General features: G+C 39.3%; 2 protein-coding genes across 9 annotated transcripts in view; both read right to left on the bottom strand.

Annotated features, from left to right (window-relative positions):
* Positions 1-3,102: 3,102 nt before the first annotated feature.
* LOC122170913 (BRCA2-interacting transcriptional repressor EMSY-like) lies at positions 3,103-6,745 on the bottom strand (the record flags this gene model as incomplete). The annotated part of the gene is given in 4 exon segments (XM_042838176.1): positions 3,103-4,728; positions 6,192-6,461; positions 6,463-6,577; positions 6,579-6,745. Coding segments are annotated over 4 exon segments (747 nt in total), but the record flags the coding sequence as incomplete, so codon positions are not given.
* Positions 6,458-19,194, bottom strand: part of EMSY (EMSY transcriptional repressor, BRCA2 interacting) — a 35,803-nt gene continuing 23,066 nt past the window's right edge. For 2 of the 8 annotated variants that reach the window (XM_042838185.1, XM_042838191.1), the window contains 9 exons: positions 18,400-18,573; positions 16,625-16,761; positions 14,952-15,125; positions 13,832-14,030; positions 12,772-12,936; positions 12,371-12,529; positions 10,586-10,645; positions 9,387-9,541; positions 6,458-8,129 (listed from right to left, as the gene is read on the bottom strand). In XM_042838185.1, coding sequence (XP_042694119.1) covers positions 7,551-8,129; positions 9,387-9,541; positions 10,586-10,645; positions 12,371-12,529; positions 12,772-12,936; positions 13,832-14,030; positions 14,952-15,125; positions 16,625-16,761; positions 18,400-18,573 — 1,802 coding nt within the window. In that variant the 3' untranslated portion in view covers positions 6,458-7,550. The remainder of the gene's footprint in view (positions 8,130-9,386; positions 9,542-10,585; positions 10,646-12,370; positions 12,530-12,771; positions 12,937-13,831; positions 14,031-14,951; positions 15,126-16,624; positions 16,762-18,399; positions 18,574-19,194) is intronic. The other 6 variants (XM_042838187.1, XM_042838186.1, XM_042838188.1 and 3 more) reach the window with 6 other exon arrangements.

Genomic DNA, 19,194 nt, shown 5'->3' with positions numbered 1-19,194 from the left:
GCATCAAACAGCACTTCAACATTTAAGGATTAGTTCATCTGCTGGAAAAGCCCAGCCTGATCCAACATCCATTTCAAAGCGTTTACACTTATGGAGACAGTCAGTGGCCAGAACAATGAGAACAGTGTGGCAAGGACTCTCATAACTCACAGAGACAACCAGTCTGTTATGTTCTGCATAGGCATTTGAAACAAACAACAATAAAAAACATTCTTAGCAGCAATCAAAGAGTTTGCAAAGAAGCCTTCAGAGCCTTCAGTTGATTTCTGGTAGAGAATGATGTGAAAGAAGTCCCAGAGTCCTGGAGTCCTACAAGCCTCCAGGACAGTTCTGGCCAGCAGCTATGGAAAGCAGTTTGTTAAAATAAATGACATGAAATTGGCTGTAACGAGCAATAAATTAGACATGTTATCACACTAAGAGTTGTCATAATTTTAGCAAAACCTCCATCAGAGAGGATGCTATATGTATTTTGGGCACTTGACTGACAAAACCTCTTTGGATTCTCATACATCGTCCATGAGAGACATTCCTGCTCCCTCTACGGGTTCCCTGATAACCCAAGGAGCTCAAGTTCCTCAATCCCACCCAAGTTGGGCAACATGAGGTTAAAGAGCCACTGATGTCAAATTCCTTCTTGCTTTGGAATCCACAAACACATTTAAAAACAATTTTTTCCTCACTTTCTCTTTGTTAAACTCATCATGGTGACCTCTAAACTTACCCTAAGCTACATTTTACATTGCTGCAGGAGGAGATCAGATTCACAAATTGCAGAATGGCTTCAGGACAGACTTTGGATGGGGGAAAAATTCTTCAGTCCCATAGCATTGAAGGAAACTTCACACGAGTTGTTCGTTACCATTCTTAATGGCTTAAGGGAGGAAGTCCTGAGCCCAGTATAGCCATAAAGGCACTGAATGGGCTGTATGGCCAACAGAGGAGAGCCTCTAAGCAGTGTGATTTTTCTTGCTCAGTATCTTAATTACGATCAGCCCTTTCTGGATTGAACTTTTGCAGGGTGCCCATGGGGGTTTCATAACCACCTTTGTCTGCAAAACACTTCTTAGTTCTCAGGAAATGTTGATATACTAGGGGAAAAAGCACGCATAGAGTCTCACATTTCCCTGACTTTGATTTTTCGGAGGTCTTAGACTTTCTCTTTTAATCCTATTTAGGCATGTGATCTGTTCAAAGGGTTCTCCACATGTAAGATGACATTTGTAACTCCAAGCAGTTTCATGCTTTGTATTTTGTCCCCGATTTTCAAAAGCCCATTTTGTCACAGGTAGAAAGACAGAGACTAAGAATGAATTTCTCCTAAGGGTTAAACCTCTCCAGGAAACGTGCTGCCCTCTGAGACTGCAAGCATCCTTAAAAGTATTCCTGACTTCTCCTTTATTTCAGTACTTTCTCCTGACTTTGTATCAGATTCTGAAAATCCATATACACACCAGATGCACCACCAGAGCACATTTACTGAAATGCTGAATTCAAAGCAACTCAAGTCCTTCTTTACTTGCTCTCCAATTCCTCCACATCTTCTCGCTACATTACAACCCAATTAGCTGCCAACTCCTAAGAGCGTAGATTATCATCATCGTAGCTCACCTTTATTCTGTTCCAAGGGGAATCATCACACTAATTTCAGGAAGGACGATGCAGCTTATGAGTGATAAGGGATATGCAAATGTTAATGTACACGCTGATGGTTTATTTTTAGGAGCTGAGCGATATTTATAAGGCTGCAAGGAATGGGTGCAGGGCTACAGCAGGATTCTCTTCTGTAGGGAAAAAAAGGGAGAGAGAGAATAAAAGGGCCAAATGGGTTATCTCATCTTGCACATTTCTTATTGCTAAAGGTATTTATGAGGTTTAAGTGCTAGAACAATTAATTAAGTAAGGGAATCTGAAGCAGCTCATTTGGGAAAGAATGGAAAGAGGAGGAGCTTCAAGTTAACCTGACCACATTGATTTCAGCAGTCCTATTTTTTTTTTTTCTAAATGTCTTACATGACCCCAGGTAGCTCCCCATGCGCTCCCATTTGCCAGCCTATAAAACAGCTGCTTCTTAGAGTAGCTCTAAAAGCTTTCATGTTTCTCAAGACACAGCTATCTTCAAGCGACTGTCAAATATGTCACTGCAGATCCGCTCATACCTTTGCTGCAAAGTCATCACTAATGGTGCAGACAAAGCTCTAATATAAAACATCAGATCTAACCAGGACTTAACAATATATGTAATATGTTAGCAGCAGTGAATTTACTTTATGCAGTTTCTTAGTATTCCCTTCTTGACTGCAAAAAGCATAGGATCATAGAATCCAATGCTAGGATCCTAATCTTAGGATCATTAAGGCTGGAGAAGACCAGTGAGATCCCCAAGCTCAACCCCAACTCACCCTCCTATGCCAATGCCAATGTCTCTCAATGCCACATCTTCATGGTTCTTGAACACCTCCAGGGATGGTGACTCCACCACCCCACTGGGTGAACCTAAATGTGAAACTAGAACTTATGGCAACATTTTTGCACAAATGTGCTGAAGAAAAACCTCGCTCTGCTTTTTCTTTTTATGGCCTTGCAGATCTTGATTCTGGCAGGAATGCTGCGAACACAACAAGATTCCAGGAGACAGCAAAAATGTGATCCAAGCCAGAGGAAAAGGCCTGAGATCATAACTCAAGACACTCTTGTTGGTCAGAATTATTCCTCAAGAGTGACAGCTCCCAGACAACTAGACAACCTGAACAGCTTAGAATGGCACGCTGGTAAGGTTTTTCTTTTAACTTGACAAATGCCATGTTTCACCTCATATAAATTCTTATCCATCCTGAATATTCAGCAGAACAGAAATCCATTCCAACACAAAGGTAACGCAAAAAAGAAATGAAATTAAGCGTTTGCATGTTGATAAATTCATCTCTCGACCATAATAAGAATGTGATTCAGAATCAATGGCAATGGAGAACAGAGAAGAAAACGCCTTATGAAAATCATAAGGACTTCCTTTAAAATATAACTGAGGTTAGATGAAGAAGCAACAGCACCATCTAGGGGATTCTGCACGTTCTTACATTGATATTCAGGACAAGGAAAAGCAACGTTTTAGGTTTTGTATTTTCTGTTTGAGTCACTCTAGTTTGAATTTAATCGTAACTACAATATCAACAGTAAAATCACAGCTTAAAAAAAAGACTGACGCAAAAAACTGTATTAGACTTTGGATGAAATCTACTTACAGTAGTACTCCAGCACCAAAAAGTGGGCAGTTAGGCTGATAGATGTATATACAATTGAATGATATGTCAAAGTCTTAAAATGCTTAGTTATTTATAATGAAATCTATACAAAACAGTTAAAAACGTGTTTTTTATATACATTTCAAAACAAAAAAGTATTGTCTTCATTAGCAGAACGTATTAAAACTGGTTCTCATATCCCATCCGAACCCACACCCCCCTCTCTGTGGCTTGTAACTATCACAGAAACCCAATGTATTGCTTCAACAAGCCAAGTCATAAGGCTGATTTCAGAGACCCACCACTGTTTACTGATCTCAGCATCGAAACTCCCCAAGTGGTCGCTTTAAAAACAGCATGTCAGAGTAAAATACAGATTTTTTAAAAGCCTTCGCTCACTTCTAAGCTCCGAGGTTCAGCTTTTAAAGACGTGGAACCACTTATCCCCCGGTTTTGAAAAATGGATATATAGCAAAATACATCCCCCACAACCCTTTTGTACTAGAATTTACACACCTGCCTGTTTAACAGGAACTTTTTAAACAACTTGGACTCACTTTAAGTTTTAAATAAATAATCAGAGATCAACTAGAGCCGATGAGCATTTCATGTGCTTATGGCACGAAGAAACAGCTCGTACACCGTTACCCTAATTCCTGTAAAGCATGAAAACAAAAATCCACGAGCAAATCCACACTGCTACCAGTTAGTGATTTTGCTTATTTCCAAACATTCAACAAGAATTTTAAAAAAATAAACTATATTTTTCGGCTTATGAAAAAATCTTAACTCTAAGTGAGCACAAGTGCAAGAAAGCTAACCAATTCCAAAACTCCTGGGGCTTTTCCAGCACTGTCAGAGGCAGTTTCTCTCACATGCTATTTAAAAATACAAATATTTATTACACATTCTCTTCTTTGATGGTGTTTTGCTCAGCAGCTAACAAAAAGACGCAGCAAATTAAAGATCCCTTTTCAATGAAAGCTCTTTCAGTATCTGGGCAAGGGCTTCAATAGCACGGGCTGTAGAATTCGCTGCAGATTTGCTTGTTATCAGGAGTACATTCCACTGTCACGGGATTACTATATCTCAGTAACTATACCTCTTTTTCTTTTGGAAACAATTTCTAAGATGCAGCTTTTGCAATACTGTCTTGTTAAAACACACTGATGCTTCAAGGGTCCAATGAACAACTCTAATAGGCAAAGTGCTCTAAGACATCACAAAACAAGGGCATCTGGGATACTCAAATCCCCAGACAGGTTAAAGTGCACTCCAGCGTCCCCATTCCTTAGGATTGTTCAGCAGAACTCTGAGAGGGGCTGGGCTCAGTGCCATCCTCGGCGCTACTGTCCACGTCTTGCTCCACTGCAGTCTCCTCATCATCGAGACGCTGACTGGTGAAGTTGTTGAGCTCCAGGAGCCCGCTGGGTTCCACTACCACGTTGGAGCTGGAGTGACAAGGGATGGAATATCGAGGGATAGTCTGAAAAAAAGGAGAAAGATTTAAGTTCTAACATGCACAGCTTTGGCAGGCAAAGGCATCTCAGCAGGCGCAGGAACTCATGGAAAAGGGCTATTCAGTTTTCCAAGAGTAATTTTTCCTAGCTAATGTCTGTTGCAAACATTTGTCAGAGCTTCAAAGGACCCTTTCACAAGATGAGGTTGTGAAAGACGACGTTTGAATGCTTCGTTAGGGCACTGATCGTGGGCTTGGACCTTCACTAAAGGTCTGTGACAGAATTGCAGCAAAACCACTGATTGCCACCACTCACCACTCTCCAAATGCAAAGCAAGAGAGAATACTCTTCAACATATTATATTTTTCTCAACTGAGCATTCAGATCTATGGAATAGCTCTATTTCTTGTATGTGATACAAGCTCTGACCCTGTTCAGTGCTGCAGTAGCACTGCACTAAGGAAACAAAACAGATCTAGGCTGTTCTACTTTTTCTGGTCCTGGAAATTCAGTCTACATCTTTACACAATTCAAGACCTGGGCAGTGTTCTGTCTTTGAAAAAGTCTGTAGCATGCCATGAAGATAATCAACATCTCAAGTTATAGAAAATAGAAATTTCCTTTGGTCTATTTAAGGAAATAAGGACTAGGGATTGCACAAAAGCTAAGTTAGCTGCAATGAAGAGTTTACAAAGTGACAAGAAAAATTTGAATGCTCTGTACACAGTTTTCCCCATCAAAAGTATTTCACTGTAACACGATACACAATAAAACCAATTCAATCCACACTTCATTTCTGTAAACAGATACACTGCCAACTTGTCTGCAACAATTCATATATAACGCTAGGAGACCTCAGATGACTGAAATACTTCACCAGTTGACTCTCTGACCATGCGCTACATCACAAAACATCACATTTAAGATAGCAAAATCAATTAAAATATCAATCATCAAATAGGCAACGATTCCAAGCATTTAAAGATTTAAAGTCATTTTATCTTAAAAGTGAAAAGACTGTTTATACACAGTTTACAAACTTCCTTGTGAATCCAGACCTCATTTATTGAACTTTCCCATCCAGTCAGCAGAACCCCTCTACTTCATTTTCTGCCCAAATTCATTTTATACTCATTAAATGGTATAAAAAAATCTAGATCATGGATCCATTGTAGGCAGTGATTGTCATGTTTGAAACATTTCAAAGTAAAGCACTTTGGAATAGATGAACTTGCTTTGTTTTCTTAACAGAAAAGCAAAGGAAGACACTGAGAACACCATGAATGACGGTGCTGAAGAAACCTGAGCTCATTTTAACAAGAGCTACATACTTTGGAGCAGTAATCCATTGCAAGCCTAAGAGTAGAAAAAGTAAAAACTGAAGAAAAAACAAAAAGTACTTGAACATTGTTCAGCTGCTATCACGACATTAGACAAAGCAAGTTTGCTCTGCTAAATCTTTGTCTTATTTGCTCTGGTCTTCTCTTACCTGGATAACAATTTCTGATGAACTCTCTTCAGCTTTCTTTTGTGATACATTCTGAATGTGTATAAACTGGTTTGTTGTAGGCATTCCTTGTGCATCGAGTTTCCTCTCTGTTATAGTAGGACCAACAGCAGGAGGACTTGAACTGGATTCTTTACATGTCTGTTGCTGGGGGATGGAAGTTGCCGTCATCCCTACTGCAGCCACCCTCGGCACCTGGGTACAAGGTGACGACTCTGCTTCGCTAGCAGGTTTACTACTGGACATGGCCTTGATTTTGCGGATCCACTATCACAGTTTCTACATTTGTATCAATCTGAGCTTCCACCACCATAGACATTCTCAAAATGTCTGCTACTGCTCTCTTCATGGATGCCTGCATGGGAAACTGTAACTGGCAATGCCAGTTTGGGCACACAACTGCCACCTGCTAACTTTGAAACAGGAGGTTGATGCCCCTCAAAAGTTATCTTTGTAACAGTGGATCCTTGAGTTATAATTGGATGCTTGCTGCACCTGAAAATCAAATTTTTGTTGTTCACATTACAGCTAGATTTTTTTTTTAATTATTGAAAATCTAATCAATATTTCCAAGGACAGTATTGGCACAAACAACATACTTGCTATTAAGAAGACAGTTGAAACTCAGTGTTTTAACAAAGGAATTAGCAAGAGATGGCAACAGGTAATTGAAGCCTGGGGAAACGCAGCTCTTTGGGCCGCTAGATAAGGATTGTAGCAGTGTAATACCACAGCAGCCTCGTTTTCCTTTGGGATTTACATCCCCAAGTGACGTTTGTTAGCTCTCTTGTTTTCACATGTACTCCTGAAAGGGACAAAGAATTTGTACTTTTCTGGAGTTAAAATACATATGTTTTTCCATGTTGCTTAGTTGTTTCATTTTCCCCTCCCAAGGAAAATGAATTTACTCTTGTACATGAAAGCCACTGAACTTCAGGAAGATGTAAACTACAAAGGAAGATGTACAATGGAGAGCCTTAGGAGACTGCGGTGTATTCATCTTTATTTCCACAGAAATAAAAAGTGCTACGGGAACGGAAATTAATCATGTGTCATATCTAAAAAAAAAAAAAAAAAAAGGAAGAAAATAATTAGGGACAAATTCCATGCACCGGTGGTGGCAGAAATTCATAAAAACTGTCCAACAAAACACGTTTGTGAGCTCTACGGATTTTTCCCCTATAACACATGTGCTTCTCTTTCCTAGTGTCAACCTTCTGATGGGGTAATTAAGATCAGCAGAATGAGGAGTTCTCTCTTGCCAGGACAAAACACTGCTACAGCGACAGGGTTGGTGTTTAGATTTTTTTCCTTGAACAGCGACGTGTATTTTGCATGCTATCAATATTCCGTTACCTGGCTTGCTGGCTGTTTCTCTGAAGAGGCAGGTAGCTGCATTTGACTCTGGGGGGGTTGGGGTTGCATGTAGATTTTTTGTGCCGTTGGTGCCTGTTGCAGTTTGGGCAGCTGCTGCGTGGTTTTTACTGCAAGCACCTGTACTACAGTTTGCTGTGGCTGCGCCACTAAGGTAGGAAGCTGCCTTTCTTTGGCCATCATGTGGTGGGGGGGATGCTGTGCATCTGGTTTGGTCTGTGCTTGCTCTTGCTGCAGGGGCGTTAGCTTTTGATGCCTTATAGAAAGCTGGGGCATTTGTGGGAGTTTGTGCTGGATTTGGTCAGCCTGCAGGTGGATTGTCTGCTTCTGCTTAGTCTGGAAACATTGCAGAGTTTTCACTTGCAGTTGAGTCTGTTCCAGCTGCGGCTGACTCAGTTTTTGCTGTTTTTGTGCCTGCGATTGTGTCAGGGCAGATCTGTAGAATAGGCCAGTCTGAGGATCTAAGGTGTCCATCTCTTCTACTTCTCCCTCCTCGGTTCCAAGCTGTTCACTCTGTTTGGTGAACGCAGTGTGACTGCTTAAGGCCTTAGGAAGAAGAAGTTGGAGCAAGTTAGTAAGGAGCAATCTAATATATTACGCTTTATAAGAAAGCATAATCTAAACACAATTTTTGATGCTTCAATCTTTCTACAGCTGATTTTACTACTGCTGACTCCCATCTCACGTATACACTTCCACAAAATTCACGATACCTATGTAATTAATATTACTGTTTCCATGTTGAAAGGTAGCAAGCCCCCACACGAGAACATTAACTGCGTTAGCTGCTCTTCAGTGGAAAATACACAGCCCTGGCTCACATCACACTAGGGTTGAAACCCATTAAATCGGCATGGCAGATAGATATGAGAGAGTAGCGACAGAGAGGTGGTTCAATCACTAACTTCTCATTAAAACCAGAGCCCATCTACACAACTTCTTACTGTGCCTCTTGAAAATCTAGTCATCCCTTCCATCTTTTCTGCTGCAGCTCCCAAAGATGCACAGAGAGGTGGTGGTACCCTGCCCCCTGGTGATGCTCAAGGTCAGGCTGGATGAGGCTCTGAACACCTGACAGAACTGTTAGGTGTCCCTGTTCAGTGCAGGGGATTTGGACTAGATGGCCTTTAATGATCCCTTCCAACTCAAGCAATTCCAAGATTCTATAATTCTCTATACCTACTACCCATCCCATTTCAGCACAGATTCTCTTTTCCTTCTCCTCAAAATTTTACTACAGCTTTTCTCATGCATTTCATGGAAGTTGATTGGATTTTTTTGAGGGGAGCAAGAGACCTATGTTACTATACTTCCTGTACCATTGCATAAGCATGCTATTAAATGACTTCAGCAGGATGAAGCAGCCTACTCAAACACCAGTGAAAATCTGTTCTTTGAAGAGGATTTATAACCCTAACACAACACTGCCCTGTTCCACAGCTGAGGTTGCTGATTTTTCTACTCTAATGCCAATATAATCTGGAATGCTGACCCCTACAACACAACAATATGGAAAAAAGCACCTGGTTGCTCTCAAGAAGATGACATAGACGGCAAAAACTAATCTAGGAAAGACTTCTCCACAGTGACTGTGAATATCTCTTTTAACACTCTCAAGTCTTCCTTTTTAACCCACCATCCTCCCCCATCAAAAGAGGCAACGTTGAACTCAGTTACTCGTTTGCCCTCACACTTAGCATTTCCAATGACAGCAACATGCTCATTCAGAAGAAACCCTGCTCCTGCATCATTCACATAGCCTACTGCTGTTTTACAGACTGTTTGCAAAAGAAAGGGTACAACCTGCTGCATGATATGGGTAATTGCGCCTGTGGAGGATGCGGGGATAGATTTCACCACAACAGAAGTCTGCGTTGCTGTCTGTGACTGAGCCACGTGCTGCAGCAGAGTCCTCTGGGGCTGGGATGACTGCTGGTGGGGTTGGGACCGATGACTAACTGAAAGTAAAGAGGTCAGTGGCACTTCTCCAGAACTAACTGCAGTAACTTCAACTATTTGCTTTGTATTTATCCTTCAGCTGAAAGCATGAGTGAAAAAGAGCCGAGTACAAAATATATTTGATTGTATGACAGCTTCAACTTTTAAGTGCAGATCTATTCCGAGAAGCCTCTTAAAATAGCATCTCAGGGACTTTGCTTTTGACTCTGTTTCCTAAGTCATCACAGTTGGTCCAAATCTCCTCTGGACTCATTTTCCCAACACACCAACTTTGCAAACGGAATTGGTACTGTTTTCAGCTGGGTTCTTATATAACCCACACTACACAACACCATAGAGCACAAATTATTCTGTCACCTTTACAGGTGCCAAAAGCACCTGCACAACTGACTGCAATTAAGAACAGCAACCCCTGCTCACTGAATTTCTATCACGGTTAAATCACAACAAATACTCTCTCAAGTACAAGCTAAATTTGCAAGATTAGCCATTAGAGAATGCTCAGGTATTATTCAGAAAACAAGCAAGTCTGATCAGAAATCACAGACTAAAATTAGAGACCTTGTCAAGGGTCTGTTAGAACAGACACAACCGTAAGTTACGGAGCAATGGTTATAGCTCCATAATTAAAGAGTGGATTGACAGAGAAATGATTCCCTTGGCAATTCAAAAAATAAAACATCAATCATTCCATATTGCAGTCACTGGTAAGACGTAAACTCAAATTCCATGCCTATCCATATCAAAATGTAAATACTTGCTCTCATTAATGTTTTGGTCATGCAATACTGAATAACTGGAGGAGAAAAAGCAAAGTTTATATTCAGTTATACTATAACTGAAAATTAAAAGACACCAGCGACCTTGCTGAAAGTTAGAAGGAAAGTCAAATTTTGAATTATTATGACAATTTTACTTTCCCATTCCAGGAAAGGAGTTGGATGATATCGATACCAGCTTGCATGCTGTGCTAGATCCATTATGGATATCCCCCAACAGTTCCTGCCCAATTCAAAGCTTCATTTAAAAGTAAAGTTTCTAACCTATGTGGTTGTGTAGATATTCTTCCGAATGTGAACCAAGACAGTGTTGTCTTCCTGAGTCTGCAGACAGACAGAAAACGGTGACACTAAGATGCATGAACTGCTCCCTTGTCCTCACCAGGAAGTACACTTTGAATCCCAGCTCCCATACAGATAAAGTGCACCTAATCCTTTGGTCAAAGCGCATGCAGGAGATTCCACAGTCAATTACATCTTGCAGACTATCTTACTACTGAATTTTCTAGCAGAAAATACAACTGTATGGATTATGGTGAATCCTGAGAAGCAGAAATTAAAACAGAAGGAAACTCTGAATTACCTGCATTCCCTGTTTGTGTGCAGTTAAACTGGGTGAGGGGAAAGGGACAAAAATGTGAGAGCAAAGTAACTGGTTTTGTGCCATAGCAGAAACTGCTGACAGACCATAGTATTCTGCATTTCCCTGGCAGATTCCTGTAAATCATCTCAAGCTTTACCAAAAAACACTACTACAAGCATTAATTGTTCAGGGAAGCTTTCAGCTTTTGTACTCCATATGACGAAGTCTCTACAGAGATACTGACTTTCTCTCCTCCCAGCCCCCAAAGGGTCCTAGTTTACATCAGCTCTTGCAGTAAGACCCAGTAACAAACAGAACTTTGAATACAAACACAATGCATGGCATCTGTGTCAGTGAGCATGACTGACTTGGTGACTGGAGAGCAGCTGAACATTATTTATTGTACTTCAGAGCTCGATTGAAAACGGATCCAAGGGAGAATGAGTCAAACATTCAAAACCAAAGCCAGACACATCAAGTATTATTTTAGAGTAACAATAAGCCCCTCCATCCCCAATTTCACATAACTTAAATTTAGAATACAGAAGGGACGGAAGCAAGGAAAGGAATGTCGGACAGGAAAATGAAAAATGAAAAGAAATCAGATTGGACATTTAACGGTACAAACACTGAAGTTACAGACACATACTTATTTCACTCCCTCAATGCATATTTTCACGTTTTCATTTTCCAAATACAGTAAGTAGACCAACAATGTGGACTTAAGAAATTCAATCAAGTAATTTGATCCTCATGTGTGAAGCTGGCTCATAAGGAGGATTCTTAAGGTAGCAGAGAGCATCCAGAGAGACATGGCATAATTAGAGTTGTCCAATGGAAGGGAGTCATGGGCTGAGACAAAAATGACATCCAGATAGGAGGATTCAAGTGTTAAAAAAATAAAATACAGAAGGTAAGAGTTGTCTCCCAAATATAATTTCAGTTTAAACCATTTCTGTAAGAAGTGCAAATTTAGCAGTTCAAATCATTCCGGCAAATGAAGAAGCTGGGAACTGCATTAGGAAGCCAAAAGCACACCTGGCCAAAACAACATACTTTGTGCTTGTAAGCAAGTACAATTTTGCCAGTATGGATGAAGTAAAAAATAAGTGTAGTTCCTGTAACTTCATTTTCTACTTCTTTCTTACTAGATGTTTTCCCTAAAGACAAGAAGGGCAGTGTTTCCTCACCATCTAATCAGAGGACAGAATGTCTCTTTAATTATAATGCCTTGAAGCAAGAATCATTTGTTTCAACTAAAAGCACTCTCCAGCATGTTCCAGAAAAGCAGATGCATTTTCTGCCCCTCTCTGCATAGAGTCTTAGTAGTGGAAGAAAACACTCATTCCTTCACTGGAGGATTACAGTAAAATACAAGTGGAAGAAAACTCCACCGTAAGAAAACTCCAAAATAAAGTCCCAAGACTTCAATTACAAAATCACAATCAACTGTCTGAGTCACTTACCAGTTGTGATATATTCAGCAACTAATTCTGATTCTACTACAGCAATTGAAGGGCTTTCTGGAGAGTGTCTCTTTTCTTGGGTCATCTGTATTGGGACAGCCATTTGGCTCAAGTCAATCGTAGGCTGCCTTGGCTTTGATTCTAACTTCTCCTTCACTGCTTTCAAAGAAAAGCAAAGCAGGATGCATTAAAACAGATCTCCAGTATAAAAGCAATAGTTTAATACATTATGCATGTTACATAATTGTTTCAAAAGAGCTTTTATAGTGTAGAAATGAAAAAAAACTAGTTGATTTAAGGTAGGTACTTTTCAATTACAAAATTTATTACAAACTGCTGCTTAAGCAAATAGCAGCTCAGTGCTCTGAAGTAATCCTAACCAACCACATGCATTTCCACACCTGTTGTCTGCTGAAGTTCTAGCAAAGCTTTTATCGTGGAAGTAGCTGACTGAGATTCACTGGATACATCCTGGTAAATTATTGTAGGGCTGGTGTCCACAGCTATTTCATGTTCTGACCAATCTTGACTTCTGGAAGCAATCACATGGACTACAGGCTGAGAATCTGTTGACAAAAAAACCCATAAGACACATGAAGTCATCATGGAACCAAGCGGGTTGGAGGTCTCTTGTCCAACATCTTGCTTGAAAGAACAGTTGCGCTCAAAATTAAACTACATTAACCATTATTCTTTCGTTCTGAACTTTTAATAGGATGCAAAGCCTCATACTGCAATGCTTTTGTTTAGTTTTAATTACAAGTGACCCAAAGTAAAACACAATTGATGTTATCAAGTTACTAAGATCTTATTTCTTAGTTCTTCACCAAAGCTTTGATAAATCAAAGTTCAGCATCTCTCTTTGCATGATGAATTCACCTTGAAGGTTTTCATAGTTCAAGTTTATCAACATGCATTCAGCATTTTGAATTTGCACTGCCTATCTTTTAAGTTTCAGTCTTTTTTTAAAAAAAAACTTTATTGAAAATGACAGTATAAACCAAAAGTTACAGTATTATACACAAAAGGTTACTGATTGATAAATAAGTGTGTTTTACTGAGAGATATTTCCTTTTATTTAGTGTAATGATACACTCTACGGTCACTTCAGACAAAAGGTTGAGTGTTAGTTACTTTATAAATACATTTATTATTTATCCTATTCTTTCACATGAGAAGCTGCATCTGTATCACAGCTTGAAGGAGGGTGGCTACACTGTCTTCACGACCAAGTATAAGAGCCCAGAAAGTAAATATCATTTCTATTTTTCACAAAGGATAATGATGTATCTATTAAGTAGCTCATACAAGAGGAATATATCCATCAGGGAAGTGACAATGACGCTCAGTGACAGCAGACTAGATGAAGAACTTTGCTGAAGAGATGCACAGAGTTATGTGAAACTAATCAGCATGCTTGGGAGAAACTCCACTCCTATTTTAGGAAACACTGATGCATACCTTGGGAGCTCTGTGAGGACTCTGTAGAAGAAGAGCTGCTATCAGTGTAGCTTTGTGGTTCTTCTTTCACTTCTGGAAGAGATGAATTTCCTGTCTCTGCTGCCCTTGACGCCTGCTGTAATGTTTCAGTTACCAACTGCCTAGTTTGTTCACTCACAACTGTTGCTTGAAATGTCACTGGCTTTGGTTTTATGAGAACCTGGTTAGAAAGACAGATTGCATACAGTAAGAGCACTCATGAAAACAGATCTGAGCAATTAGAGAACAGTGTGCCACTAAAAGAGATCTACGTACAAGACTTAGACAATATTGATAGCTTGCTAAAAGCAGTCTACCTGCAAATTCAGCAACTCTGATTGTTAAACCATGAAGTCCCAGTAAATGGCACTGCACAAGAATGTACTTCTCAGTAATTTTGAGCACTTAACATAATAAAGCACTAAGCAGTCATTCTTCGCAGCTGGACACAGTGATGTGGACAAGAGAAAGCTAGGTAAGTGAGCTGGAACATGCACTGCATTGGTAAGGACAAACACCTCTCTTCCTTAGCCCACGATAGCCTAGAACGCTCAAGACACACAAAATATTACACCTGCTTTTAGCACTTTCATATACAAAAAGCAACCAGAGAAAAAAGTTGAAACTGGGAGCATCCAGACAAAAGCCAGATTCTCTGTCTACAGCCCTGCCAACAATACAAGACTGTAGGGGAAATGTGAAAATACATCAATGATAGAACAGCTTCAATAAAACTCTCTCATTTGACACATGACCTATGGTTCAGTCTCCACATCTTTACTTTTAATGATCTAGTCATTAGCTTTAAGACTTAAAAGAGGCCTCCAGAGCCATGACCAGACATCTTAAATTTCAGCTATGTAACAGGCTTAATAATTCTTTTCAACTTATTCTATGCCTCCAAGAATAGCTAACAAATGCCAACACTGTGCTCAAGAAGCCAGAATCAAGGCCACCTCATAACTTTCTTAAGTCTCATTCCCCATAGACACATTCCGCATATATTAATCTCACAATAGTTGTGGCAACACAGTGAAAAATGATCTATTTCCCATTAAAATTTAGGGGTACATTTCAAAACAGAAATGGGTCCTCACTGTACCTGCGTTTTCCCTTGCTGACCATAAACAATTTTAGTTGGGATGATTTTGGTGGCTGGCTGGACCGTGGACCCTATTCCTTTTGGCTGTGTAACAATCATTTTTGTGATGGGTCTCGTGGCAGTGATGATAGCAGGTTTTGCTCCTGCTGGCACTGCCTGAACAGTTTTCTCCCCCTGTAGAGAAGTCAAAGTTTACAGGTTAACTGAGTGAAGTTCTTCAGAGAGACCCGCTTCTCTAAAAAAATACACAGTTATTGGTGAGTGTGTATACCACAGAATCAACCTACTGCTGTTAGAACTAGATGTGTTTAATACAAAGTACATCCACGACTTAAAAAACCCTATGGCTTTGAATGGAAAAAATACCAAAATCCTCTTTTCCATTACTTTATCTTTAGAACTGCTCTGAAGGGTTGAGCAAAGAGTAACTAAATGACACTGACAAATTTCTTGAAGTTGCTCCAAAGAATTCACCTAAGCTGGAACTTTCCTCAAATCATTTGCAAATGTTTATTTAAAGCCTCTTATTTCTACCAACACTAATTTTGGCACAACATCTATGAAATTCGAATTGGAAAACTATAAATAAATGACATAAATATAAATCTGCGTTATCCTCCTGCCCAAAATATTAATTATATCTGGGTGGGGTTTTTTTTTGGTTTGTTTGTTTTTAAACTAAAAGTTCCTTTATTTTAAAGATGCATTTTCACAGCTGTTCCACGGGAAACATTTGATTTTGAGATATTGCTGATGTATAACTAAACTCCTGATAGCTTAAGAACAGCAAGGAAATTGAACATACTTTTCAAGTTCTGCACAGTAAGAAACTACATGAGGAACCACGTTAGTTGCCAGTTCTCTCAGTACTTCTACACATTCCCACCAAGTAGATGGAAACTCCAACAACCATACTTTTTGGTTTTTTTTTCTGAAATACCACAGTCTGGTGTCTCCTATTGTGTAACATCATGAGATTCCTATCTGCATGAAAACATAGCTTTGTTCTTGTTTAAGAACATAGGTTTTGTTCTTGTTTAAGCCAGAAAAGTTGAAATTTTCAAAAAAATATGTCCTGAAAAGTTTCAAAAAGATTCCTGCTCAGCTAGCCAAGTAAACTTTAAAAGATAACCCAATTAAAGCATTTAATCTCACAGTTCTAGCTATGAATGAAAAGCGGGTTCATAATGTGTGAAGGAAAATCCAGCTGCATCTGGAAACTTGATTCTGTTTTTACTACACATCATGTTATTCAAGAACTAATAGTACTCAGGAACAGGAAATCAAATGTGGTACCTTTACTGTAAAGGAACAGCTTATTTCTGCCCAAAAGAGACACAGAAATGAAAGCTTGTAACACGTCTAAGGCTCTCATTGGAGCATTAACAGATTGAGAGTCTACTTCTGCTTAATTCTTCAGGGTTATAAAACAAGTGGAAAAAAGGGTGAATCATTACTTAACTTTGGGAACAATCCCAGCTTGTTTTAAATATCTTTAATAACCTGCAAAACATATTTTTTTCTTCTAACATTCCTTGAAATTAAGGCATGCTGTATCTGCTATGAAGCTCATGCAAAATTGGCTTTTAATTGGGACTTTAGCAGAAAGAGCACAGCAGCTAGCACAATCTGTCATTTGACCATAGATCTTTTAATTCTAAAGTCTTACTTACCCCAGCATTCAACAATGTTGTGACAACATTTTTGCCAGGAAGCCCTTGAATTGTGGTTCCTTTTCCAGTAGTCTTTTGCACAACAATCACATTGGGTTTGGATGTCATTGGAATTGTAGTGATTTTGGTTGTAGTTCCTAAATTTTAATGAGAAAAGAAAGAATGTGAAGTTTATCCCACATATATTTCCTTTCACTTTAGAAGTTGGCTGCATAGAAATAACTGTATTTAAATCTTACAGCACAACAAAGAAAGCATCTGGAATGGGAATTTATGCCACCCAATTCAACATATAAAGATCAACTGCTTGCTCTGTGAATCTTTTGTCTACAGGCAAAACAGGCATGTGCTGAACAAGAGCAGTTCATTCTGTATTAGAACAGACAGCTTCTTCTCATGAATTACAGAAAAGACTAATGCAAGTTTCTCAGGATAATACATCTAACTTCTCAAAAGCTACAGTTAGGGGAGATAAGGGCAATACTGATACTCAAGTCAAGGTCCTACATGCACAGATAAGAGCTGACTTAAATGACTTCAGAACTCAAACAGATAACTTAGGCAGAAGAACCTGTGTGTTTCAGTAATAGCCATCTCTTTCTAGAACTGAGCTGCTGCAATGTAAGTGACTAATAGTAGATTGCAGGAAAAATGAAAATTAAGAAAAGTATGCTATTGTTTTAAAATCGGTTCTTGAAAGTTGAGTTCCCAACCATTTTTATTTTTATTTATTTCAAAGAGCTGTGTTGGTTATTTCTCTCCCTCTCCCAGTATGTACTAAGATCCATTCCCTGCATCAACCTGCACAGCAGGCAATGCTGGACCACCCTCCGCAATCTACAATGGTACACACACTGATACTTAAGTCATTAATTATCAGACTGCCGTTTCAAATCTACTCAGACAGCCTTTTTTTGTTTTTAACCACCCCTACCATTTTCCCTCTGCAGAAAATACTGCTCAGTCATCACAGCTGCAATCCCAAGAATTCCTCTCATTACCTTCTACCCACTAGTCATGCCTGCAGATGCCTCACTATATAGTTCAGATCAATAATTGTACTAATTCGGAGATAGGGAAGATTTGCTGAGACACAACCATTATTTTCTTAGCTTAGGAAGCCTTTAGCTGGCTGCTCCATTAGCAGAAAAGGAAAAGAACATGAAATAAAAAAGTATATATAAAAAGGCAGATATAGTTTTTAAACTTGTGTAATATCAGGACAAACTGGTATAATCCTCACCAAGATCAAGTAAGGGCTTCCCTGCATAGTCTGCTGCTCTGGAGAACAATAATACTCTCTTTTGTTTATGAACTTGTTAGTCTATCTAGAAATCTCCTTAAGAACCCATCATACCTGCAACAGGATAAAGAAGTTACCGTATTAGCCCTAAATAAGATTTTGCAGAAATTAAGATTAAAAAAAATTGAGGCATGTCTACCAGACTACACTCCAGCATGGCTTTACCTCAGCCTCTGCTGTGCCTTTCAGTGCCAGGATCTGGCTGGTGGTACTTTGGGATTCTGCTAAGAACCAGCAGCATGAGCTGTTGAATTACCTAGGTACAAAAGAATCCATACCTTCTACCTGCTATTTATATCTTCACTTCCAGCTACTTTTCTTCTGAGTTAACCCCTCCAATAAAAGCCCTATACATTATTTAAGCATGCAATCCACAGAAAAGCCCTGAACAATCTGAGCAAGTATGGACTTACTTGTGAATTCAGTCCTAATATACTAAAAAAAACCAAACAAAACCAACTCATATGCCTACCAGAAACAATATTACTGCTGATAATCTTGCCTCCCAGAGTAGCCAGTGATTTTGGTACTACTGTAATGATGCTACCACTCGTGGTTTTCACATAAGTTGCAGCCCCTGGAGTTCCAGCCATCCGAGCCCCTATAGAGGGGCTGACCGTCGGCCGTGTGTATGTTGCTTGAGTTCCTGTGTTAAAGAACAAAAGACAAAAACAGCAGTTCTTTGTTAAAACATAATTCCCTATTATTTGTAAGGTGGGGGAAAAAAAAATACATATATTAGAAGAAAAGCACTACATTGTATTCAGAGAGACCCTGGACTGCAATTTATTGCAACTCCTTGTGAACCTGTAGGTAGTTTCTAAACACGCAAAGCAATATTCAAGTACATGCCATCTTTAAATTAGCATAAAGTTTTGTGAAATACTGCACTACATGCTCTATGACTGACACATTCTGACTTGTGTCCTTGTTCCCAAAATTTTACTTTTCAGTACGTGCACAGGTTCTACCTGAATTTTGCCATTTACTCTGCTAGACCCCCAAGAATTAGTTCTTTGATAAAACCATGAGAACTGATTTCTGTTCCTCCTGAAGGAGGCCTGAACTCCCATTTTGCCCAAGAGACAAATCATTTAAGAACATGAGTAATTACTTCCCTCAGAGATATATTTAGACCCAAGTGTAATTTACAGTGATAATACAATTGCATAGATTTAGTGCTTAGCTAAATCCTATTTTCCTCTACCTACTCAGAACAGAATGAGGTGAGAGTGCACAGAAGAACATGCTCAAAATAATAACAGGA

This window comes from Centrocercus urophasianus, unplaced genomic scaffold (assembly GCF_019232065.1).
Source record: "Centrocercus urophasianus isolate 14NV4802_14NV808 unplaced genomic scaffold, USGS_Curo_1.0 seq_74, whole genome shotgun sequence".
Lineage (NCBI taxonomy): Eukaryota > Metazoa > Chordata > Aves > Galliformes > Phasianidae > Centrocercus > Centrocercus urophasianus.
Note: the sequence above shows the minus strand (reverse complement) of the source record. Positions and strands in the feature narration are given on the sequence as shown.